Here is a 27107-nt window from a genome sequence, read left to right on the forward strand (position 1 = left end):
TATGATCTTGACAAACCAGTGTAATTGGGTTTAGTGGAGATTCATCGGAATGTATACCCTGGAGATATCGAGGATGTGCAGTTTCCAACCACATAACAAATGAGCTCAAGTCAATGTGCTTCACCACCCAATCCCATTAGTCACCTCTCACAAGCATAGTTGCCTTTTGTGGCAAACTATACTGGAGTGAGTATGGTTGCACTCCACTTTCATCAATATTCCAGCACTATCATGTCTGGAAAGACCACAAATGGGCTTCATACATTGTACTCATGTTGGGAATCAAACGGAGACCTTCACTGTGACAAGCTATCACCTTAACACTAGGCTACCCAATTCTCCCTTATTCACTGGACAATCATGGAGGACTAGAAAGAGCGAGCCATGTTTTCTGGCCCTAATTTCTGACACAACATTGTCATGGTATTTCCATAAGCAACACATTAAGCATAATTTCTATAAAAAATGCATCAAGTACCAACACTTGCCATCCAAAATTATTATTCAAGGTCCTCCCACTCACTAAATATGTGTAAAGCTGGATTTAATGATGGCCACGACAGACGTTTTATAAACTTCATGAACTCCAACAGTGGAAAGAGTGGCTTCACATATTAAACCGACCAGAAATTAGCAAAACTATTTTCAAAAATTGTATATAAATTTAATTAAAGCCTTCGGAAAATGTTAACTCTCTTGTGTGTTAGAAATATAAGATTTTTAGCCTAAGCTATGTAGACCCTCACAAATGTCTGCCCTTGGGGAAGTGTTTGGCATTGGCTTTTCCAAGTGGATGAATCCATGGCAGTGTCAAGGGACGGACACAGGACTGAGTAACCCTAAGTTCAATAAATAACTACTAACTGGATCAGCCAGTGTGGCTTTTGACTTAATTGACACACCACCATATTCAACTTGAATAAATAAATATTCCTTGCTGTTGATAACTGGATTGTCCGATCCAGATTAGATTATTTACAGAGACCCTTCAAATAACTGGTTACTAGATGGGGGCGGAATTAGATGAGGTTTAACGTCTCACTTAAGAATATTTTAGCTCATATGATGTGTGTATGTGTGGCTGTTTATGCTAGCCCAGATCTAAGCTGGTTTTATAGTACACTCTCTCTGAGATACCATGCCACACTTAAGCACAAGTACCCCACTTACACACATTATATACGGACTCGGAGGCGACCAGTTCTTGATGACCCACTAATGCCAAGTATCAGACAGGGCATTAAACAACAAGGTTATAAACAAACTGAATAAAACACAAGGCGAACTGAAGCCAGACAATGGTCCATATCATTTATTCATTAGGTTACATTACAGGTAATGACATTTAGTCTTCACGAACCTAGTCTGCTTCTACAACTTACAATCTTGCCTGGTACAGTCTTGTTATCATCACTGCTGATATGACCATGTACTTACAATAAATATATCAGTTTCCTCCACAGAAATAGAAATGACACATTTCTTGTCTTCTTACCACATTATCAAACCAGAGTGTCAATGTACAAAGCCTTTGCGCTATGACACAGGTCTTTGTTAGGGGTAAAGGGGCTTGTCCATCAAAGTGATCTTAGCACAATGACTGTCGTAAGTCTATGTTAAGAGTATGGGAGTTACGATTATCTTAGCGGTAAGATCACTTTTGAGAAGAATGTTCTCATCGAACAATCTATCCTTACTTCATGCCTTTCAGCAATTTCAGTGGTTTGGTTCAATGCCGTTTTTAGCAATATTCCAGCAATAAGACGACTTTGAAAAAACGAAATGGCTTTCACGCTGACAGCCTAACTGTGTCCTCTCAACAATTGTACACTTACCATATAGTTTATAAGAAAATACTTCAGGGGTTGTCATGAGTTTGCTAACAGAAAGTCTCTACAGTATTTGCTTTGTTCTGAATATCAAAAGAAGCTCTAGACCAGAAGATGAGAGCCTGGATAAACACCAACATATTTCAGTTATATAGCAAACAGTTCCCATAAAGGGATCTTGAAGAGATGCTGGAGACATTTACCATTTTGTAGTATGATGCTGGTAGAGTGAGGTCCACAAGAGGACACTTGGAATGGATCCTGGACCAACTCTGTACAGCAAGCTTTCAACTTAGATGCCTCTGTTCCTCATGAGATCTATTCTTACATGGACAGAGAGCACAAAGGCCATCATACATGCCATGAACAGTCCATACAAATGACAGGAAATAGATTTACTTGAAACATGAGTTATTCAATGTCAGCATTACACAAGTTATACATATACAAACAATTCATTGTGATCACTTCAAAAAACGATTCCAACTGTAAGGCAATGAGACTGATGAACACTTTTCATGGTGCAGACATATTTCTCCCACATTATCTGCGATAATGCCTCGTGGCCACTGTAACCTTAACACTAGACTTGTTTACAAACCCAGCAACATCTCATTACATCACAGCGAAGTGTCAACAATGTGGTTTCATCAGAAGCATTAGGCATTCACACAAACTTTTGACATTGTATGAAGTTAAATTCATAAACTTTAGGAAATAGTATTTTGGAAAATGTACTTCATCACTTTCTGTCACAGATAATTCAGTAATTAAGTTTAAGCATGATTAAAATGTCAGGACTTACAATGCTTAAATTTCTGTAACCCACAACCTCCACCCCTTATGAAAGCCATAAATGCGTTTTGCCTGCAGCGTACCTGAACAAATTTGGTTTCGGCTGCAAAGAAAGATGTCCCGAATCTTTCTTTGCTTTGCACAAAACCAATGACTATGCAATTATGTGATCAAGGTATAAGAGCCAGTGAGTTCTACCACTGTGCATGTCAACACGGTCTTGTTCGGAATCGGTGGACGTATGTCAATGTAGATCTCTGCAAACACTGGACACAGCAATTACATACAAATTTACATACATATCTTAGTGCACACATATCAGTAATATTCACAGTGCCATATCCTATGTTAAGTGAGACATGTCTATCACTGGGTTTATGTTAGGGGTGTCACCATTCACCGACATATCCTAAATGTACATCTGGCAATGTGCCTACTACCAGGTATGGATTCATGATTTGACAAAAACAATGTATACTTTTTGTAAAAAGTACAACTGCCAGAGAATCTGTTTAAACTAGCATCACTTTAAGACCTTTGAGGAGTCAAACCTTCAGCGCGCCGAGCAAACACCTTGGGCACTAGACTACTTAACCTGCTAGGAACACAAGTGAAAACAGCCAAAAATAAACTAACATGATACGCGCAGAGATGCCAACCCCAGATTGTTGCAAATAGTAGTTTCAATGTTATAAATTAGTAGTTTGACCATAAAAGTAGTAGTCAACTAAATAAACAAAATCATGATTCTCAGAAAAAAATAATGACATTACGGTCACATGGTTAAATTATTTCCGCCAGAACTAAATGTGTCAAATCGCAAAGGTGTTCAAATTAGCTTCGCAAAAATTCCGTTTGTTACTTGCAATCATTCCAGTTCAAAATGTTGTTAAATTTAATGAATGGAAGGTATGTGAAGTCCGTAATTGTATTTCATCATTGAAAATGTTTTTGTCTATATATCCAAATTTTCATGCATTTTGTTCAAATTTCGTAGGATTTCTAGTGGAATCGTATAGGCGTAGTTCAAAGTTAAAATTCGTAGCGACTACGATAAAATCGTAGAGGTTGGCATCTCTGCACATGATGTCTACCCATACAGCAGGTGAAGCATCATGATACATAATCAACATGTGACATAGGTATATCGTGACACCCCCACTCTTTACCATTCTCACAGAGCTATAGGTGTAAATAAATAGGTGCAAATTTAGCATTTTCTAAGTATGCCGTATCAAAGTCATATTCTATTATTTACTAAAATAGAACTTTAATCCAGGAGCGTGATACATAACACGAAACTCATCATGATTGTACTCAAAGGAACAGAAATGCTAAGGCAGTGTTTGCCCTGATGCAGAAAACCTGCATATTTGATGCACAAATTATCTTAAATATGCAGTGAATTTAAAAGCTCGAGTCCTTGTTGGTGCAATGCCACTAGACCTGAAGTTCAGATAATCTATGCTTGTAATCTGCTGTTGTTTAAAACTACTTAGTTTATTGTTTGCCAGTTAACGGCTCAGTGCTGAATATACACCTGGCCTAATTTACCTTGTGTTTTTTATGATTATTAAACAATCACAGTTGATGTCTTGATGAAAGTTCCATACTGAAGTTGACTCCCCAAAACATGTCCATGACTCTCTCTCATGGCACTAGGGAGTCATGATGACTGCTAAATTTTCATGTCTAGGGCAAACACTGCTAAGGCATCACAGACTGGCATTCAAACTGAAAAGAATCAGATATATGCTGTGTCAATCAATGATAGAATAGTTTACAGGCAGCATAATTATGTGTGAAGTTCAAACACCTTTCTGAAAGATTTTACAACATATCTCTGATTCATTGTTTGACTATTAAGTACTAAACTTCATATTACCACTTTTCACCAAACTTTGGTTAAATTCAACCTCTACTATCATCTGTACTGATCTCTTTTTTGTTGATACTAAATCGAGAGGCAAATTGTACACCCTTTTCAATATTTTTACCTCGTACTCTCTTAAATGTACATGGTGCTCATAATAAAATTTTAAAAAAAACTTTTGTTTCAGCTATTTGTTTGACAATATACGTTGTAGTGGGAAAAAAATTCATTAAGTTATGATTCTTAATCACACCATTAATGTAAAGTAGAATAATTATTTGGGTATCACTGTATCAGTTGCCATGGTTACTGGCAGTTTAAACAGAGCAACAAGTAAAGCCTTTTAACATCACACAACAGGATGTAAAAACAAAGGAAATATTAAATAACAAAAGACTAAAATGTTTTGTAGCTGAGTAAAGTCTATGCTCTCTGAATGGTGTGACAATGTGTCTCTCTTGCAGCACTCAGACGATGGGAAAACTTGCTAAGCATGACCATCTTCAATTATCACCTGCTGATGTGCCACGAACATCACCCACACGGCGACTCTACAACAAAAACATCAGTTTTACTTGAATGTCATTTGCAACAGTTTACTTGCATCAGTGAAGGGCATCGTCTAAATAATGCAACAAAATACTCTGTGAATGAACACGAATATGTGATTTTCATTCAGACGAGCCTCACGAACACCACCTTCCACAATACAACCCACCTTTCCCCACTAACACCCGACCTTCGCTCACTAACACTCACCTTCCCTCACAAATACCAGCTGCTCTCAATAATACCCCAGCTTCCATCACAAACATCACTATCCCTCACAAACACCACCACCATCCCTCAAACACCCCACCTTCCCTCACAAACATCATGACCCATGAAGGTCCCGAGGTAGAATAGGCCTTCAGCAACCCATGCTTGCCATTAAAGGCGACTATGCTTGTCGTAAGAGGCGACTAACGGGATCGGGTGGTCAGGCTAGCTGACTTGGTTGACACATGTGATCGGTTCCCAATTACGCAGATCGATGCTCATGTTGTTGATCACTGGATTGTCTGGTCCAGACTCGATTATTTACAGACCGCCACCATATAGCTGAAATATTGCTGAGTGCGGCGTAAAACTACAACTCACTCACTCACTCACAAACATCACCATCTCTCGCAAACACCACCACCATCGCTCATAAACATCCCACCTTCCCTCACACCAACATCCCTCACAAACACCCAACCTTCCTCATTAACACCACCATCCACTAAACACCCAACCTTCCCTAACAAACACCACTGTCCCTCATAAACACCCCATCTTCCCTCACAAACACCACCATCCCTCACAAAGACCACCATCCACTAAACATTCCACCTTCCCTCACTAACACAGCCATCCATTAAACACCCCACCATCCCTCACTAACACCACCACCATCCTTCATAAACACCCCACCTTCCCTCACTAACACCACTGTCCTTTAAACATCCCATCTTCCCTCACAAACACCACCATCCACTAAACACCCCACCTTCAACACATAACACCACCTTCTTCATAAAATACCCACCTGACTGAATAAAAAAAACTACTGAACTTATGTGGAGCAGGTGACTGTGAAAGTGCAGAAATTCAATCTCTGTCTGTCCACACACACATTAGTTGAACCCACCTTATCAAGCTCATCCTTGGTCTTATCTTCAAGAGCCCGAATGTCGCTCATTGTCAAACCATACCACTGATCCATCCAACAGAACACCTCTCGGTGGAAATTGGTAAACAAACGCTGCTCTTGCTGAAAGCAGAACAAGATTCAGAAATATTAACCCATCAAAACATTTCTCTGAATCAAATAGATAAGAACCACACCAGTGAGCTGTTGTACAACCTTGGTGCGAAGACTAATTCAAGTGTATGTTCAGGTATGACAGCTATGGTCACCTTCGCAGTAAGACAGCTTTGTACAATGGCACTCAGGACATTAATACACAATTTCCCATGTTTATACACATAAACTATTCATCAATGACTTAATATCCTTCCAGTTCTGCTTAGTTGTATCTCAGTTGTATCTTCAAGTTTTTTCATTCAGGAAGAAGAAAGTAAGGCTGACTATGTTTTTACAACACTATTAGTAAAATTCTAGCAATATCACCAAGAAACTGATTTCACACATTGTGCCCATGTGGAAATAGAACCCAGGTCTTCCAAGTAATGAGTGAGTGAGTGAGTGAGTTAATATTCAGCGTCACATCGGCAATATTTCAGCCATATCGTGACAAGAACAATTTACTTCAAATCAATATTAAAATCAATAAATTTAGAACAAAAAAAACTGTAATGAGCAATTTCTTCTACAAACAGAATACTCTACAATCCTTATGTCCTGCAGGAAGTTATACAGCCATGATACCTTAAAACAGTGCAGTTTTACTAACAGTTCGCTTACCTTCATGATCATTCTTTCAACTCTTGTCTGCAGACCAAACCACTTGAACTTGGCCCGAACAAGTTTATATGCACACATAACTGGGTCTACATTTTCCTGCAAAAGCAAATATTTCAACAATTCAGGAATGTCTCAGACTACTAAACAAAACTACTATCAAGTAATTCTGTACTTCAGAGCTGGTATAGATCTGGGTTTCCAAACATACTTTACTGACATTGGTAATTCAAACACAACTCATTCTCACAAAGCTATGATATTTAATTAAAGCAGCTTTATGAGAACAGGGATACTGCAACTTTGGAGTCAAACGAAAAAGCAGTCTAGAGTGAGTGAGTCTAGTTTTATGCACTTCAACAATAATCCCACAATATCATAACCAGAACATCAGAAATATGCTTCCCACATTGTACCCATGTGCGAATTAAACTCAGGTCTTCAGTGAGACAAGTGAAGGCTGGGCTAGACAACTGGGCAACTGGACAACTGAAAAGTTGCATACATTGCACAAATCATTGTGTACTATTTCCTTTGTTCATCACAACTTCTAAATGCCACTCAAAAATGCTTTCCTGTAAACTACATCTGACTGAAAACATTATATACACCCTGTGGGAAAATTTTCAATGTTGCTGATCACACAAAACAACCTCTGATGTAGCTGACTCCTTCTAGCGGGTCAAGCTGAACCAAATGCTAATGGCTGCCTCACCTTCCAGTTAGGGTAATCTAATGGGCCCCTCCCAGTCTTCTGACTCTTGAATAACTTCGGATCAGTGCATTTCTTGTAGTCCTGTAAATAAACAAAAATGGTTTAAAGACAAGGTCAAAAGATCCAAGTAATTCCACAACATTTCCTCAAAACACAGACAACCAAGGAAAGTTGTAATACTCAAAAACACACTGTCATGAAGATGGTGATGGCAAATAATAATAATGTTTGCACTTACAATGGCTACCTCCTAAAACAAGGTGTGGGCTCAAAGTGCTAACACTATTACCTTGATCAACTGATCAGTGTGCACTACAACCCATAATGTCTGAGAGGCACTAGATTGTTAACAGTCACATGACTCTCATCCTACCTGGTACCCACACACTGCTGGGTGAGCAGGGGGAATTTTCAATAAAGTCATTGCCTAAGCAGGGTGTGAATTGGCTATTTACAACCTGCACTGATGCATGTTAAAAATGGCTGGTGCTGGGTAACTTCAGTAACAGGTTGCACTCAGTGCAACATCTTATGCCACATGATGTGTTTTCCTTGGGAAGTAAGTGACCAGAAGTAACTGTTTGTGCACGACACCTGTGTACTCATAAATCAGTACTGTAGTTAACATATAACTGAGATTTTTAAATAAAGGTTATGCAAAACTAAAAGCAGAATCATTCTTCATTGATCATAATGGGATCAAGTTCTGTTGAATGTATCTGACAGATAGTTGCTATGAAAATCGTCTAACAAATATTTATGTTACGTTCCAACAAGTGACATTATTTCATGGTGGAACAAGATTTTGATGTTGCAGCCAAACCTATAAACCAGGTTGCACTCAGTGCAGGTACTTAAAAAGACATAATCACACTCTGGTTGGGAGAGTGAGTGAGTGAGTTTAGTTTTACGTCGCACTTCGCAATATTCCAGCTATATGGCGACGGTCTGTAAATAATCGAGTCTGGACCAGACAATCCAGTGATCAACAACATGAGCATTGATCTGCGCAATGGGGAACCGATGACATGTGTCAACCAAGTCAGCTAGTCTGACCACCCGATCCCGTTAGTCGCCTCTTACGACAAGCATAGTCACCTTTTATGGCAAGCATGGGTTGCTGAAGGCCTATTCTACCCCGGGACCTTCACGGGTCCTGGTTGGGAGAGAGCACTTGTAATACATGTGCCCTGCTGAAAGGCAAGGCTCCAAGGTGCCAAACATGGTCAGCCACATTAGGTGTGAGTGAGTGAGCTAAGTTTTACTCACACTCAGCAATATTCCAGCTTCATAACAGTGACCTATAAATAATCGAGACTGGACCACACAATCCAGGGATCAACAGTAAAAGCACTGATTTACGCAATTGGGATATGATAACATATCATCGAGCCTGACCACCCAGTCTCAGTCACCACGAACACACAAATGATAAGCATAAGCGAACGCTTCAACCACTACGCTACCCCACTTTAAATGTGGTACACCTCGAGTCCTGGCTCAGAAGTAAATAACACTTGTGCCTAGGGTCTTAAGCAGAAAGATTCTAGTCTGCTCTCTGAATTATGAGTGTCTGTAAGTAACCGAGGGAGGAGTCCGGGCCTGCAAGTAACAGAGGTGGGAATCTGGCCTGCAACTACCTAAGAGAAGGATCTGAGCCTTTAAGTAACTAAGGGAGGAGTCTGACCCTGCCAGTAACCGAGGGAGGAGTCTGAGCCTCTAAGTAACCGAGGGAAGAGTCTGAGCCTCTAAGTAACCGAGTGAGTGAGTGAGTGAGTGAGTGAGTGAGTGAGTGAGTGAGTTCAGTTTTACACCACACTCAGCAGTATTCCAGCTATATGGCGGCGGTCTGTAAATAATTGAGTCTGGACCAGACAATCCAGTGATCAACATGAGCATCGATTTGCGCAACTGGGAACCAATGACCTGCGTCAACCGTCAGTGAGCCTGACCACACAATCCCGTTAGTTGCCTCTTACGACAAGTCCCCACTTATGGCAAGCATGGGTTGCTGAAGGCCTATTCTACCCCGGGACCTTTACGGGTCAGTAATCGAGGGAGGAGTCTGAGCTTGTAAATAACTGAGTAAGGAGTCTGAGCTTGTAAATAACTGAGTGATTATTCTGAGCTTGCAAATAACCAAGGAAGGAGTCTGAGCCTGTAAATAACCAAGTGATTATTCTGAGCCTGTAAATAACTGAGGAAGGAGTCTGAGCTTGTAAATAACTGAGTGATTACTCTGAGCTTGCAAATAACCTTGTAAAAAAAGTGATTAGTCTGAGCTTGCAAATAACCGAGGAAGGAGTCTGAGCTTGTAAATAACTGAGTGATTCGTCTGAGCCTGAAAATAACTGAGTGAGGACTCTGAGTGGGCAAGCAACCAAGGGAGAAATCGGGCCTGTAAATAACCGAAGGAGGAATCTTAGCCTGAAAATAAATGAGGGAGGAATCTGAGGGAGGAAAGGAGGAAGGTAGGAAGGCTGGACTCCATTGCCTTAATCAAGGAGGTCTGGAGTCTGTAATTGACTGAGACTGGAGTCTGGAGCTTTGGTCATGTAAACTCAGGAAATCTGCTGCATAAGAATGCACTGACAAATCATTTCCTTCAACCAATCCTGATTTCAGTAATACTACTCACTCGGCGTCAGTGTGAGTTTTACACCTGACAATATTCCAATGATGTGGCAGTGGTTCGTAAATAATCAAGTCTGGACCAGACAATCCAGTGATGAACAGTGTCAAAATCAATCTGCGCAAATGGGAACCAATGACGTGTGTGGACCAAGTCAGTGATCCTGACCACCTGATCCCATTAGTCTCCTCTTATGACAAGCATGGGTTACTGAAAGCCAATATTCTAACCTGGACCTTCACAGGTATCACTCAGCATGGCTTGGGACCGATGCTCCATGGGAGCTCCCAAGCCAAACAGTGCAACCAAGACCAAATTTCTGAATACACTGCAGGTTCTTACCGATGAAGAGACTTTGTCTGTTATATCAATATTGTAGACATCCAAGTGCTTCAGTTCATTGGGGGTCAGTCGATGGGCCTGGAACAGAAATACTGAATACACACAACGAAAAATGTAAGGCACCTGTTCAAAAGTTCCAGATAAAGTAACTACTTTGAGAAGAAGCACCAAGGAGTGATAACAGCATATGGTTGTGCAACTTCTTTATAACCCAAAGATGACAATTTGGTGAAGGTTGCTGAATAGAACCTACATTGAAACATTGCTCTCACGGTAACAAAGTAGTTGTTCAGCCATACAGTGGTATCTTTCTGGTAAAATAGGCTAAATATGAAACCATATGTTCTCATTTGACAAAATGACACACTAACAATGAAATACAGAAACTAAAACATATTACCAAATGAAATGTTCCAAACCCATAGATTTTTTCCCCTTTTTGTTTCTGTTTATGCTTGGTTTGTGTGTTTATTGTTTAAAATTGCACTCGGCAATATTCCAGCTATAAGCAGCAGTGCCTAAACAATCAAGTGATAAACAACATGAACACTGATTCATGCAATCAGCTGACTTGTCAACCATGTCAGCGAGCCTCACCACATGACCCTGTTGGTTGCCATCAATGACAAGCATGGGTTACTGAAGACCAATTCTAACCTGGATCTTCACAGGCCACTTCAGATATATCCAAATAATATACCAACCAGCAGGACACAAGACACACTTCATAACAGCTGCATCTTATGATGACTGGATTCCACTGGGATCGTATTTGTCCACTTGAAGGAACAGAGCGAGCGGGCAATTCAGATTTTACAATGCTATTAGCAGTATTCCAGCAGTATCACAGCAGGGACATCAGAAATAGGCTACACACTTGTACCATGTGGAGAATCAAACTTCAGCATGACGGGCAAATGCTTTAACCACTAAGCTACCCCTACCTCCCCTTGAAGCACCAGGCTGCTTGTTCCAGATACTCACGTTAGCTGTGTTTCCCCTGTCTGGTAAGTGGAGACTTTCTATCACAATGTGAAAATTCTCCTTCATGTACTCCGGATTCTGGAAAATGAAAAACAGAGTTAAATGACTATTACTTCCACAGATGTCTGATGGAAACAAGACAAAGTCAACATTATACCCCACAATGGTAAAATACCCCTCATGAATATATCACCTAGTTATGACAATATCAAATGTATCGTTTGATGTACCTGATATTGATATAGAGTGGTACTGTTGATTCATCTCATCGGGTTCTTGGATACCCACAAAGGGGAAAAAGACTTTTGTAAGGTTTATAATTTCTCCCCCAGAAAGGATCACTACCACCAATTTCTGTCTAAGTCAAACCTGTTACCATGGAATTGCCAAAAAAATATTTCATTCAGATATCCAAACCTACCATCTCAAATATTGGGCAACGAATACGAATATTTATTCACGAATACAATATTGTAGATAAGTGAATGAGGCACATTATGAACACCCATGGTGACCGTGTTAATTTGTCACTGTAATAGCCAGCCTTCCAATAATACTTAAATCTAATGTGTAAGTTACTGTCGCCAGTACCATGTGCTGCCTTGGCAAACTAACCTAACTTGCGCTAATGTCAGGCTAGTAAATATTCCTTTCTTGTCTGTCTCACTTCAAAAAATATAAGGGCTCAAGTAATAAATCAGTTCATTTAAAAATATTCAATAATATTCGGTTCTGGTGACCACAAATAATGAATTGAATTCATGGAGGCTATGGTTCAATTCACAGAATATGTAACTGAATGGTAAGAGTCTTCCTGAACAGCCTACCGTTATCACTGTCCTGCAGTAAGGGTAGGCATTCCATGCCTCTTCATGCACTTCTAGACTTCCCTGCGGTGCCAATACACGAATATATGCTGGTACTTTGCTGCGAATGAAAAGAAACACAGCTTCTTATTTATTGTTGGGCTGCAACCATTCGGTTCAATTCATCACATCAAATCTGACTTCTTAGTTTTGTTAGGCGAAAGGTTATAGGTTGACACTGGGCTAATTATGCAATGAGAATTGTTGTTAGTAGACATCGCCAAGTTGATGATGGATTTCACACTAAGAAGGCTGAAAGTTAAAAGTTAAGCGAAATCTGATATTTTTCCTTGTATGAAGAATAAAAAAATGATCAAATCAAGGATACAGTGTCGAAAATCAGTGTCAAGATATCAAAAGTATTTATATATTTAGTTCATTATAAGTATTTGTTGTTCTTAATACTGTCCATGGTAACTGGACATCTGACTTGTTAAACTCTTGACTCACTGGTTTAAACTATGCTCTGTTGTTTTACCATTAAGTTAGGTTTTGTTGTTGTTTAAAGATGCACTGATTAATAATCAAGGTAAAGTATATGGCAGCTGTCTGTAAATAATCATGTCTATACCAGGAAATCCAGTTGTCAACAGCATGAGCATCAGTCTACACAAATGGGATATAATGACAAGTGTCAACCAAGTCAGCAAGTCTGACCACCTGATCCTGTTAGTTGCCTCTCATGAATCATGAATCATCTGAATCTTTACTGGTTGTTCTACTCCTAAACACCGATAAATTCCTGCTCACCTCTGCAAGTGGTAGACTTTATAAGTGTATTGCCCAGTGTTGAAATCACCACCAAGGAGAGGGTCAGGAGGTTGTACCCCCTCAGTAGGAGAGAAGGGTTCGTTTTTTATCACCTCGATACCCTCACCGCCTCCAGTCTCATTCTTGCTTGCCTCCGCAACAGAGTAGAGCTGAGCGACTTGGTACTGAAACAAACAAGAGGTATGAGTTTGCTTGCTATCCAATGCAGCATCCAATGCAACTATAGTCCTTTAGGCTAAAACGCAAACCGATGAATTGCAATGTAACTCGAAATAGAGATGTTCTGATCATGATTAGCGTTTCATTGAGTATTTTATGTTTGTTAGTTTTCGAGTTACACTGCAATTCATCAGTCCACTTTTGAGCCAAAAGGACTATAAACAAGGCCTTTTAATCACTCCTATAACTCTAACAGATCTCATTTACTAATATATCTAAAAAGTCCTTGCAGTTACCAGAATAACTAAACTAAGTCTTTTAGTTATTAGTTTTATTGTTCCAATTTGGGACTTTCATCTGACATCAACCAAATAAACATCTGCCAACATGATGCCAACATCCAGTACTCACCTCGTCAACAGAGACAGGCAGAACGACCCGGCTGAAAAAGCAAAGTTTAAATATATTATGACAATCACAATTAAAAGATTTAAAACTTGTCAACAAATATTGCATGAAGACACTGGAAATGTTTCTGATAACTAGCATCACATGAACATGTCAAAAGCACAACCTAGTGAAGCATCAGACTTGCATTTATCTGTTTGTTTTGAAGATATTTTTACCATAAGTTTTTAACACCTAAATAATTATCATTGCAGTAATTATCTTATGCTACACTAAGTGCCTTAAACGTAACAAAACATACAGTGTGATACACTGGGGTCAGTGTAAGCATAAAGAACGTCCACTTGTGAAAATCTGAGATTGCAAAACAAAACAATCAAAGGATGCAGATTATGAGTCAGTTAAATCAGTGACTCTGTGGACTAGCTTTTTGGTGCCCAGTTCAAATTTCAGATGTGACTCGATCCAAGAAGTACTAGAATCTGTACTTCACTTAGAAAGTTTAATCCCATATTACCACTGTTTAAGTTTCAAACTAAAAAAACTAATTCCAGCCAAATGTATTAGACATGAAACTTGAACGAATTAGTCTCACAAATTTAATCTGCAAACTTTGTTCAATAACACTGTCACTTGTTTACCTTTTGATAGTGACCTACTTTAGTATTAGCTCTTCACAACTGAAGCAACTACTGAAGTCTGTAATATGTGATGGATCAATGGACCAAGTAGACACCTGTGTCCCACTCCTACAGTGCTACATCTGCTGATCAATAACAGGTACACCCACATACCTTCAATTCACACAAGCTGTATAGTATCATACATTGTTTATTAGAATGCTACAGCACAAATTTTGAAGAACAATGAACAAGGGTTGGCTAGTCTAACAATATCACAATGTTCCCTTAAGACATTATTTCTGGATAGTGAAGTATAAGCTATATAGTGGTATGCAATGAAAATTTTTGAGAGGGTAAGGAGTCATTCCCCTTGGATGACAATGGTGACGGAAAGCAAAGATATGTGCAACATGAATTGAGAGAATATTCATGAGATAACAAAACTACACTCTATCTTCATATACTGGACTTGTGTGAATATATATTTTGAAATTCATTTAATTCAAATATGGGAAAATATTCAGGAAGCTTGTAAACTTCACAAACATTCTTAAACAAAAAGGGAATGTTGGAAAGAATGTTGATATCCAATATAAAATATGTGAAGGAGTTCAGTTTTATGTCACTTTCAGCAATGTTCCAGCATGATCACAGCAGGGACACCAGAAATGGGCTGTACACATTTCACACATGTGGGGAATCGAACCCGTGTCTTTAGCATGATGAGCGAATGCTTTAACCACAAAGCTACCCCACCACCCCTTATATGACATAAAAGAAACATATTCCAGGGTTGTGGTTCCTTTTACAACAAAAGGCTTTAGTGGGTTTGCTTTAAGTTCATGTGCAGTTCAAACAGTATATTACAGTAAAATACACTGTTTGAAATAAAACATAGGTCTGAGATTACGATTGATTGCTGGTTGTTTCTTATTTAATGTCTCACTAATATTCAAGCTACATGTCCATAAATAATCAAGTCTGGGCCAGAAGATCTAGCAAATAAACATCATGAACACTCTTCTACGCACTCTGGGGAACATGGGGTTTCAGGGTTACAGTATCTGAATCCAATATGTGAAGGAACAACCTTAATTTGGAACTAAAACTTGATATAAGGACAGAGGCCCTTTGACTTCCAACAATGGAATGTTAACTCCAAGATGTTCCTAAGGTTTCTTTACATCTAACAGGGCAAGATACTTCTTCATGCCTTATTGTGGGAAGAGTTTCAGGTCAATATGTAATAATTTCTTTCATTCCCTGCATACCAAATGAGTTCAAGCAGCTGGTCATACACACTAACCTTTGACCTCTCACGGGGTCTCTATGTCACAGCTAACAATAGTTATGATAGTGAATTGTCAATGCAGCTGACAACAAGGAAGACCTGATAGTGCTATACAAAGTGCAAGGCAGGGAGAGTACTATGTGACACAGGGAATGACTGTCAACAATACACAAGTGAACCTGATAATGAAGAGCTGGTACTGGTTTACAATTAGGAAGTGGGTACAGTGTTCACGAATAGTGTCTGACCCTCTGATAAATCCTGCAGAGTTGCAAACAGTCAGACAGAAGTCCCCAACCTGCTGGCCCCAGTGTCTGACTGAATATATCACAATACCTTTGTCTGAAGTTGTTATGTGTGGCATGTGACACTTGTTTATTATTTATGTTTATAATGTTTGTCATTATATAATGTTCATAATTTCAAAGCCAATCATGAGAAATGTTAAATCTGAAATGTGTATTTAATTTTATTCTGTGGGTCCTGTGAATTTTCAGTGGGTCAGACAGACATCTGAAACTTACAGGACCCAATGTCCTGTTACTATGAAACACCATTCGTGAACACTGGGACTATGCCTCACATGTTGTCTTGACAGTACCATCTGAAAGTCTGTGAAACGCAGCATGGTAAAACAGGAATGACAGTCAACTTGTCCCCGATATTAATAGTAATAATGCTTTACCAGGTGCAAGTGGACTATGTCCCATGTCTGTTTTTCAAATTATCTATAATTCCAATGTAATTGAAGCCAACAGTTATTCATTGAGATGTGAACAAGGAAATACATTAGCCATGGACGAACGTTATTACATGAGACATTTATGTGGATTACAATTTATATTCTTTATACACCATTTCAGAGCTAATTCTTGCATTTTCATCAGATGAATGTGCAAGAAATGTACAAAGAATAAGAAGAACTTGCTATGTGTGTGAAACTATTAATTCAGCTGTGAACATGGAAGAATGATGATACGTAAAGAAAATGTGGACCCACTTGCACAATGCTGTATCTTAATGCTATGATAATCTTAAGGCTCTGTTACCTGGAAAAGGCAACATGTAAATTTCATTATATAAAATAATTCTTGCAAAATTTAGGGGAAATATACCTACTATTGCTTAATATAAAAGGTCCATATTGTGTTAAAATAAAGTGTTCGACATTGACCATATTCTTCAGATAACCAATGTACAGTGAAAAGATATTCTTCCCAGTCATCTGCATCACTTCTAAGATCAAATGACTTGACACTTTAGACTTATTAGGCAACAAGTTTAGTTTTATAGTCACAGAATAACTGAGCCTTTTGCATGTTTCCAAGTTATATGCATCACTTCTAAAAGTCACAAAAGACTTGAAAATAGCAGCTGACAGGCAACGACGTTTGTTTTTATACAATGAATCACTGACTCACTAAGGCTGACATCCCCATCCCAATACACAAATACACATATATGCCTCCTACAAAATGCATGCTGATCCTACTTCCCTCTAGGCCAGTACAACCTTGTCATGACTCTCCCTGTAGGTGAGAAAAGTGCAGGTTAGGTTGATCAGTGCGTGACTTTTCATTCAAAATTGGATTGAGAACAACATTTATTTACACATACTTTTTCCTTTTTCTTTCTTTTTTTTTTTTTGGCCAAGGGGATTCATATAACATAAAGTGAGAGAGGATATTAATACCAAGTTAACATTAATATTGATCAATAAATCTTTTCAGCCATTAAAGCACACAAATCATTTATATTGTACTCTAAATGTGACCGGGTTTGTTTTTCTTCCTTGATGTAGCAATAAAATCCTTTTCAAATTTTGAAATGTGCCTCTGTGTTTCATCTACACATGCATCAATAACATTGAAGTATCAAATACTATTCATGGGACAACATATTTCCGCAATCGCTGACTTCAGACCCTACAAAGATATTTCCTTTCTCAAACAAAAGATTTAGATTAATATTTTATGAAGTCGCAGCTGGCAACCTGTCTACGCATGGTTACTAACAAAATAGCATCCTGAACATGATCTAGAAATGACAATGAATGAAGACCTCATTTTGTGAATTATGTGACTAAATTAAGAAGGTATTTCATCAAAAAATGTTTACACAATATTATAAATTTCATTTTTATTATTAATAATCATTCTTCCCATTTATGATATTTCCAATTACTGACCTTTCTGAGCATCCAGGGGATCAAAAATTCCATCACCTGATCCCAGGGACAAGTCTGTTTTCATTTCAGGCAAATAAAGGTATCTTACTTGTCCATGGTCTACTATATAATTTCTCCTTGCAGTTTCAAACAGCAAACAATTTGGATTTCATTTCATATCTGTTCAAAATGTAGCTATTAAATTTCACAATGGCCATGGAGTAGAGTTATCTTTCTTTGATATTCATCATTTCTAGATAGATAGTACAGTAAACATTAACATCAAATACTATATTGATTATTTGTTTCATAATTACATCATCATTATGTTCTAAAAACCAAGGGCAGTAAATAGTCCACTAAACGTTAACATCAAATACCATGTTGATTTATTATTTAATAATTATATCATCATGATTATGTCATAAAATCGACCCATGAAGGTCCCGGGGTAGAATAGGCCTTCAGCAACCCATGCTTGCCATAAAAGGCGACTATGCTTGTAAGAGGCGACTAACGGGATCGGGTGGTCAGGCTCGCCCGATGACACATGTCATCGGTTTCCAATTGCGCAGATCGATGCTCACGTTGTTAATCACTGGATTGTATGGTCCAGACTCGATTATTTACAGACCGCCGCCATATAGCTGTAATATTGCTGAGTGCGGCAAAAACAAAACTCACTCACTATGTCATAAAATCAGGGCAAGTGGAAAATTAGTCAGGACAAGTTCTTTCTTAAAGCCACTTGCCCTGTGGCATGTCTAATTAACCATCCTATTGTCTTGACTGCCATTGTTAGCTTGCTAAGGAACAAACATTCAAGAAGAATCTATGAAAACTACAATTACATTAATGAATTCTTCACAAAGGTCAAATGCTTTGGATAATGAAAGTCACTGGTAGAATATTAATGATTGACTTTCGAACTTTCTGTTACAGGCAAGTGATAAGTTCTTACTAATTGCATCTTAACAACTATGTGCAACTGAGCTTGGTGCAAAAATGATACCCTAATTGAAGGTACCTGACTGAACAAGCAGAGGGTAGTATTTTACAATTGTTAATAATAAACACACATTAAAGTCACAGCAGACATAAATACAGGATATTAGTAGTGTGTAGTTTAGTAAGGAAAATATTATCATTTACCAATTCTATTATACGATCCTATGGTAACATAAAAATATTATTTATTCCTAACACAAGATACAATATACACCAGGGGTGAAAAAATTGGAGCCTTTATCGAGCTGATAATGTTATTCTTTAAGTAAAGGAAAAATATTAATCATTAAAGTAGTTGTAGTAAAAGTGTAAACACTATGAATACAATTCCTGTCTTAACTGTCCCATTTATCATAGAATATACACTGTATAATGCCTGATGGTATTTCATTTGTTTGTATAAACACTCACACATTATAAACCCCCTATCAAAATACCTCAGTAATGTTAGTAAATGGGTATCCCATACATCCATAGACAGATAGAGGTTATCAATGGCAGTCCCTCATTAGTTGCCTCATTTACATACTTGTTAGAGCTACATATCACTCGGCTACATACGGCTCAGTGATTTTGATTTATCTGTCCTTTTCCATTATACATTACTAACACAGCGTATCTACTTGATACAAATGTCAAAGGTGATACAGATTTAGCTTTTTACAAGTTTCAGTCCATTCTACAGACGAATTCAAGGTCACACATCAGTGTCTGCCCTAGACATGAAAATTCAGCAGTCATCATTACACCCTGGTGCCATGAGAGAGAGTCATGGACATGTTTTGGGGAGTCAACTTCAGTATGGAACTTTCATCAAGACATCAACTGTGATTGTTTAATAATAATAAAAAAACAAGGTAAAGCAGGCCATGCATTTATTCAGCACTGACAAGTTAACTAGCAAAAAATAAACTGAGTTGTTTTAAATAACAGCAAATAACAAGCTTAGATTATCTGAATTTAAGGTAAAGTAGCATTTCATCAACAATGATGCAAGCTTCCAAATTCACTGCATATTTGAGATAAATTGTAAGTCAAATATGCACGTTTCCTGCATCAGGGCAAACACTGGGAGGGGGGAAGGACTCATTTACAACTAATATACCCAGGTGTAATCACAGTATACACAACTGAAACACTGTACTTAAATAACAGCTAAAGAAGACAATCAGTACATTTATCTGATCTCTCAGATATCTGTACTTGCGACTGCTACACAAACATGTGGAGACGTACCATCAAAGGTCAAGTAAGATCCTTTAGTGAACTTTGACCTACCAACAAAATGACTATCCAGAAGACAAATTTTGCCAAACAGAAGCCAGCTTTACAGCACTATTTTAAAAATGGGCAGCTTGATTTGTGAGTCAAATTTGAAAACAAAACACACAAAAAATGAAAGGTCATATAAAATAAAAACATTAAGCAGATGCAGAGAATGGAAAGTCTTTCCTTTACATCATACTGGACATGCTGGAGCAAGAACAATATTTTAAAGGATCAGTCAAAGATCAACTCATGTTTATGATCAGAAACCATATTCAGAATTCCCCTTTCACTATCACAAACATGACACAGATAATTTTATGCCAGTTTTAGCAACATTCCAGCAATATCCCAGTGGAAGACACATACTAACCATTTGGGAATCAAACCTGGATTTTCAATGTGATGAGCGAACACTTTAACAACAAGGCTACTTCACTGCCCCTGATTTTGATCGGAATGTCATTGCCACAACTGAGAACACCTCATGACACCAATATCTAATTAATTTTAAAAATCTGCAAAAATTATTCCGCTGAACACCTATCTGAAATTATCAGTTTCGTGAACACTAACTTCTGCATCAATGAGACAAAAGCGATCGTCAATCCGACTACTCAATTATCAACATATCATATGATATGATAGTCACGACTAAATACTATATTAGTGCAAGAAGCATTAATCTGAATTATTGAGATCAGCAGCCAAGAAATTTCAATGTAAAATTAGATCAATAAATCACAAGTGACAGGTACGCTTCAGATAGTCACAGAAGCACAGTCAGCAGAACTATCCTCGACGACTAAAACTTCACACATCAATACAATGAGTGTCCTGATACCTATACTGTGTACCTGTCCTGACACAATAGCTATATCTTTGTAAATAACGATTAATCGTGCTAACAATTACACCCTGAAAACTTACACTAGACTTGGGATAAAAATTCAACATACTGTTTTGCACTGGGTGAAAAAACTATTGGTAGTTACTTACTTATAGAGATACAAGTCTGAAATTGGAGACTTTCTAAATTTCTTTCACTCTCCTACATAACAGCTTGTACTATCCCATGTACATAATGTGTTGATGGAAAATACTGCTAAAGAGTGCTAAAAAAATATATTGCATCCAACAGGATGCACAGGATTTTTGCTTGGGGCAATTTTACGAAATTTCTGCTTCCAGTATGAAGGAATCATGTGTATGCTCTCTCTTGGTTGAAATGAAAAACCTTTGACACAAAATGGATGACAAACACAAAGCTTTGATTCAAATCTGGATATAGTGTCTAAATGTTCAACATCCAGGGATAGATTATTAGAATATAGATCAAGTTTTAGTTACTGAAAATGTGGATTTCTTTTATCATGATAAATAAAAATGTTGTTTTTTTCTTTTTCAAATGCAGAAGTCAATGTGGTCAAAGTTAAATAGTGTGTGGTTTTATGCGTGTTTTTTTTCCAGCAACATTCCTTCAATGTCACTACACGGGACATCGAAGAATAATTTTTGGATTTTCGAATCTGTAGCCTTTTCTATGGCTTGGTTGCCATTCATAAGCAATCAAAATATATCTGTAGGACTCCGGTTTGCTTGTTGATGGCACTGAGAAACAATATTGGAAAAAAAGACAATGAGGTTCTCAATGATGGTTTATACCAAAAGTTGAACTACAGTGTGGAATGAAGCTATTTCTTGACGAATATAATTCAACTGGCGTACAATATAATATGTAGGCGTTAATCGCATTTAATTGTAAAAAATCATACAAAATATGCAAAAATATGCCAGGTAAGCAGGTCTGGTATTTTATTCAAATTTGAGAAAATGTTGATGCCCTCTGATAACATATTTTTTTATCTTTGAATATTAATCCAACGTGAATCTGCTACATGTAAATCTTTGTTTTATAAAACAAATCTTATAAAAATCTTTTTTTTTGCACTCATGAATCAATATCTTTTTTTAACTTCTGTTTGTTTACAATCAAGGTGTCAAATCCTACATACTGCCTTGAAAATTTATTTTCGCTATATTTCATATCAATAGAGAAATAACTTTATAAAAAATACATTGAATAATACAAATAAACCAAATGAGACCAAATTATTTAGCTATTTCCTGACATTTTGCATCCAAACTCCTTAAGTAAATCTCTGAGGATATTTGGGACCAGTGACGTACAGATAAGACCACTCATTATTGTCCACTACTGGTTCTGTGGTCTAGTGGGACATTTTGATAGGTTTCTTTTCCTGAAGTAATAACAATAATGCACCTTTTACAGGTCCTGTCATTTGTGAAAGAAACCCTTAAAAGCCATAGTTAACAAAAACTTCAATCAGACATTTTAAACTTGTAACAGCATATTGGTCAGATGTCTGAATAACAGCCTTTGAGCAGATCTAGATACATCCTTGGTATATTTGATACGTACAACAGAATATGTACTGTCTATATCAACTGCTTCATGTGACATGATTAAGGCGGACACAAAGTCTGTGAAATTTGATCCCCACATCATTTGTATATCTAAAGTGTTTGAGTGGAGTGTACCTGGCAGTTAGCAATCAGAACACTATGTCACTAGACTTGTTTCCAATTCCAAAATTCATTACAAACTACATCATTACTTTACCCTATGCTTACAATTTTATAATAACAAAAGTATTTCTTGCTTTCTGTGCTTGAATAATATATCAATTCCTGATTCAAAATTGTCAGTATAGCAATTAGTATTTACAGACTACAGACAGTGAGGTGCCAGCTGGAAATGTGGGAAGACAACTATTTCTGATTCTAATTTCTAAAGCAGAACTTTGCATGCAGTGTTTGAAACATAAAACAGTCTGGATGCCATCTGTATCTACAGACTTTTAGAGCTGTAGGCTTTTGCCCAACTGGGAAATGTTTTTTTTTTAATTTCCCACTAGACCACAAGACCAGTGAGTGGACAATAATTACTAGCCCTGTCTGTACTTCAACGGTCCAAAATAACATTCTCAAATTTGGTTAACTATCAATACAATAGTCACTGGCCACAAGGATCACTTATCACTTAGTGGTCCAGATGAATTTTCACTAGCCAGGTATCACATGACCAGCATAAATTTCATACACTGCTTGATTATCCACGCTTCATTTAGTAATACTGCATCATATTGAAGACAAATCAATTTACCGCAAGGGCATACACATATTTGAAACTACAGGGCTGACACTAAATCTAAATGGTAGAGGCCTAAAGGGGGCGGGGCAGCTATTTCTAACACTATGTTCAAGCTAGTTTTTCACTATGACAGCAGCATATAATTTTGTTGATGGGTTGTCAGAAGTTAACACTTCTACCTGCCCTCTCCAATAAGAAGGGCTTGAGGAAGATAACCATAAATCAAGGATGTCTCAGCATAAGCATAACCACTTTGAATGAGTGAGTGAGTGAGTCCAGTTTTACCCTGCTTATAATTTGAATTTTAGCAATATTCCAGCAAAATCATGATGGGGAACATTAGAAATGTGCTTCACATATCGCGTGGGGAATTGAACCCAGGTTTTCACCACGCCAAGCAAACAGCTTAAACACTAAGTTACTCCCCCCATAACCATTATGATAAATTATTTCTAACAAGAGGTCTTGGGATGCTACACTTTATATTCCTAGTCAGCAAAGTTCAACGACTCCACTTGATACAAACATTGGAGAGTCAACATGAGAAGCATTCCAATTTCATCACACAGGCACATAAATAACTGAGACAGTGACAGACAAACCTGTGGATGATAACATGAGCAACATAGTGTGTTCCGGGTAAAATGACACAATCAATACAGTCAAATAAACAAGTCTAATTAAATCTAATAGTTGCCTCTTATGTAACTTAATCCAGTGCTGTGAACCTAATCACAGGTTTCTATAGCAAATAAGGAAAGATTTGGATGAGCCTGGCTTTGTTTCCAGTGTTTGTAGGTAAACGACGCACTCAGCAATATTCCAGCTACATGGTGGCAGTCTGTAAATAATCGAGTCTGAATCAGACAATCCAGTGATCATCAACATGAGAACTGATCCATACATGACACAATTGACATATGATATGCGTCAACCAGTGTAATCCATACTCATAATCTTGATCACTTGATTGTCTGACCCTGACTTTATTGTTTTCAGACCACCACCATGTAGCTGGAATATAATACTGCTGAGTGTTGCGTTAAAAACCAAACCAACCAAACAATGAAGGACATGCCTTCCTTGTTATGAGAAAACGCTTTATCCAATGGACAAACCCACTGTCTTCTCTTAAACCTGGGATAAAACATATCCAGTAACCTTCCTCATAAACATGCAGGAATTAAACACAAATTATGCGCAACTAAATATTATGAACTGGTTTCCTTTCTTCCACAAATTCAAAAACAAGTGAAAAAGTTCTGACATGAACAATCCAAATATATTTTATTTTTGTCCTACCAGAAATACTACCAATGAATTTGTCTACATTTATTCCTATATGCATAATTTTTATGTCTGATGATGGTCCCAGCGAATACTGTTTGCATCCATTATTCATTTCATGTGAACAGAATGCAGCATATAACATCCAGCAAAATCCTGACTATTTCTAGCTGCTAACCAATGTGGTAACCATGACAAAATAAAAATCTATTGCACAATGACTGTAGTGAACATCTCATTGTACCACTGATAGCATCCTCAACATCTCCAGTGTATATGTTCCGTTAAGTCTCCACTATATCCTGGATGCACCTACGGCTCAGGGCGATAAATTTATTACCTTCCTTTGCTGGCACCGTATTCTCACAGTAGCCGATCAGCTAAGCCGCCCGTTACATCTGCGCTTGCCAGTGTCTACAAAGACAGCAGTCACTACAGCGAACTTTTGTTCACAATGCGACTGAGGATTTGGGGAAATTATACTGATGAACTGATGGGTCTGAAACGTATTTTAAATCAGGGAGACTATGTATAGACTAGAGGGAGAAGAAACATTCCGAAAGGCCCCTGAACAGATGTCTCTGGTCATTACGTAACCAGTGTAGCCAATATGGTGGCAGCGTAGTATTTAAGAATCAGCCCGGTTTATTTTCAACAGCTGATTAAGTTTGCTGAATGTTGTAACAACTGAAATCCTACATGTAGAAGATAAGTTAACTATTTTGTTCATTAATACAAATGCTAAAGAAAGCAAGCAAGTGACCTATCCCTGCTGTAGATTATCCCTGATTAATTATATGCATGAACCTCTTCTATGTCTTTCACAGAAACTATGCATGGTTTATGTTCCCCAGTTTAATCGGTTAGATAATTTAAAAAGTGACAGTGAGCAGTGATTGGTTTCCTCAACTTTCCAGCATAGACAACTGATTGGATAGAAAGTCTGCCAAGGGAGGTAATATGTTTATAGGACTGAAAACTGTAGATGCATCCAGGGTATAGTGGAGACATATTGGAGCGTACACCCTGGAGATATCGAGGATGCACTGATAGCTTCATCATACTGAAGGTTATTTATGTACATAAACACATAGGCTTATGTTGCTAAGCAACAAATAGGATTAAACTATTCATTGTTTAGCATTACAACAGGCTGACAATTCAAATTCCAGTACACAGGCCAAACTATTTCTACTGTAACAAATGGTTTCCCTGAACTAAATCTCACTTATGGCACTTCTTAACCATTCCAGACAAGTGTCAAGAAGATCTTCATTTGGGTAAGACTTCAGCCCATATCTCTCCAACTTTAATGATGAGGATAAATACACATGTATATTCAGGTAATATGATTTGAACAGAAGACACAAAATAAGTTTCAACATGTCATTCTGAATGCACACAGTATAGCATCGAGTTAAGGTATCATTGCAAAATGTAAAATTTAATTGGGATTGGGGCTGAAGTCCTTCATATTTTTACTGAAACAACTGGTTCCCTGAAGTTGAACCAGATATGTTTTCACCTATTCAACATAAGTAGTAACATCTTCGACTTGTGCAAAATAACAGGAATATTTGCTCCTGTTACTATGATTACAACACATCACCCACATTCCAATACTTTTGTTCGCTGTTATTTTCATTACAAACCCATCGCCATTAAAAAAAACATATGTGAACAATCAGTCAAGAAGTGAAGGATATTCTGATTCGTCATAGTTATATATACGTCATGTCATTTTATTTAGAGTAAAGGCAGTAACGTCAAATGTCCCGATATGACTCATACCAAAGAAAGATTTATTGATTGATCCGAAAATATGTCGAATCAGTTCCAATCTGAACAACGGTCATATTTCCACTCGTGTGTGTCTTTAGTGTAGATGAAGTGGCCTGGGTGACAAACGATTCGGACTTATTAAGAAACAGGTGGCGGGCAATCATGCGCAATCGTTGTGAGTCTCACAACATGACAATCAGCCTGCGGAACCCATCATCGGGGTCACAAATCGGACAATGATCTTTCGACACAAACCATCTATACTTACAATTCTTTTATAATGCCACCCTTGTATCGGTTGCCGCTACCACTACAGCCTGGCGACACAGGACTCTCGACTTTCTGCTGGGTCGACATGATTATCTTCTCCGGTCTCAGCCCCACACGGCGTAACCAACATGGGCGAAAAAGAATGTGACGTCACGAGGCAGGTGCCCGGATCCGGAATTTAGCATTTATTATATCGGTATTTACCTAATACACAACTGTAACATGCATATATCATTGTAACGGCAGTAGAAAATCAGAAAATAATTATTGATAAATCCGAACACTCGGTAAATGTCCACATTAAAATTATTCATGATACGAATCGTTTGCTGTTCGTGTTGGTCACTGTGACCTTTCAACTATCGGTCAAAGTTTAAAGGTTGTCTTGGGACAATCACACTTCAACATATGTCATAAT

General features: G+C 37.9%; 1 protein-coding gene across 1 annotated transcript; it reads right to left on the reverse strand.

The window, feature by feature from the left end:
* Nucleotides 1–1297: 1297 nt before the first annotated feature.
* Nucleotides 1298–26852, reverse strand: LOC137297691 (phosphatidylinositol transfer protein beta isoform-like). Its single transcript, XM_067829614.1, has 10 exons — nt 26688–26852; nt 13824–13854; nt 13233–13417; nt 12444–12543; nt 11617–11694; nt 10633–10710; nt 7659–7739; nt 6947–7042; nt 6170–6292; nt 1298–5048 (listed from the first exon to the last, which is right to left on the reverse strand). Exons 1-10 carry the CDS (start codon nt 26774–26776, stop codon nt 5001–5003), a joined length of 909 nt encoding a protein of 302 aa, XP_067685715.1. The 5' UTR covers nt 26777–26852; the 3' UTR covers nt 1298–5000.
* Between the last annotated feature and the right edge of the window lie 255 nt (nt 26853–27107).

This window comes from Haliotis asinina, chromosome 1 (assembly GCF_037392515.1).
Source record: "Haliotis asinina isolate JCU_RB_2024 chromosome 1, JCU_Hal_asi_v2, whole genome shotgun sequence".
NCBI lineage: Eukaryota > Metazoa > Mollusca > Gastropoda > Lepetellida > Haliotidae > Haliotis > Haliotis asinina.

Coding starts and splice junctions, on each gene's coding strand:
- LOC137297691 (XM_067829614.1), bottom strand. CDS start 26,776: ATGTCGACCCAGCAGAAAGTCGAGAGTCCTGTGTCGCCAGGCTGTAGT. Junction 12,544..13,232: donor AAAGTCTACCACTTGCAGAG/GTGAGCAGGAAT, acceptor TTTCATTCGCAG/CAAAGTACCAGCATATATTC. Junction 11,695..12,443: donor ACTGCAGGACAGTGATAACG/GTAGGCTGTTCA, acceptor TTCATTTTCCAG/AATCCGGAGTACATGAAGGA.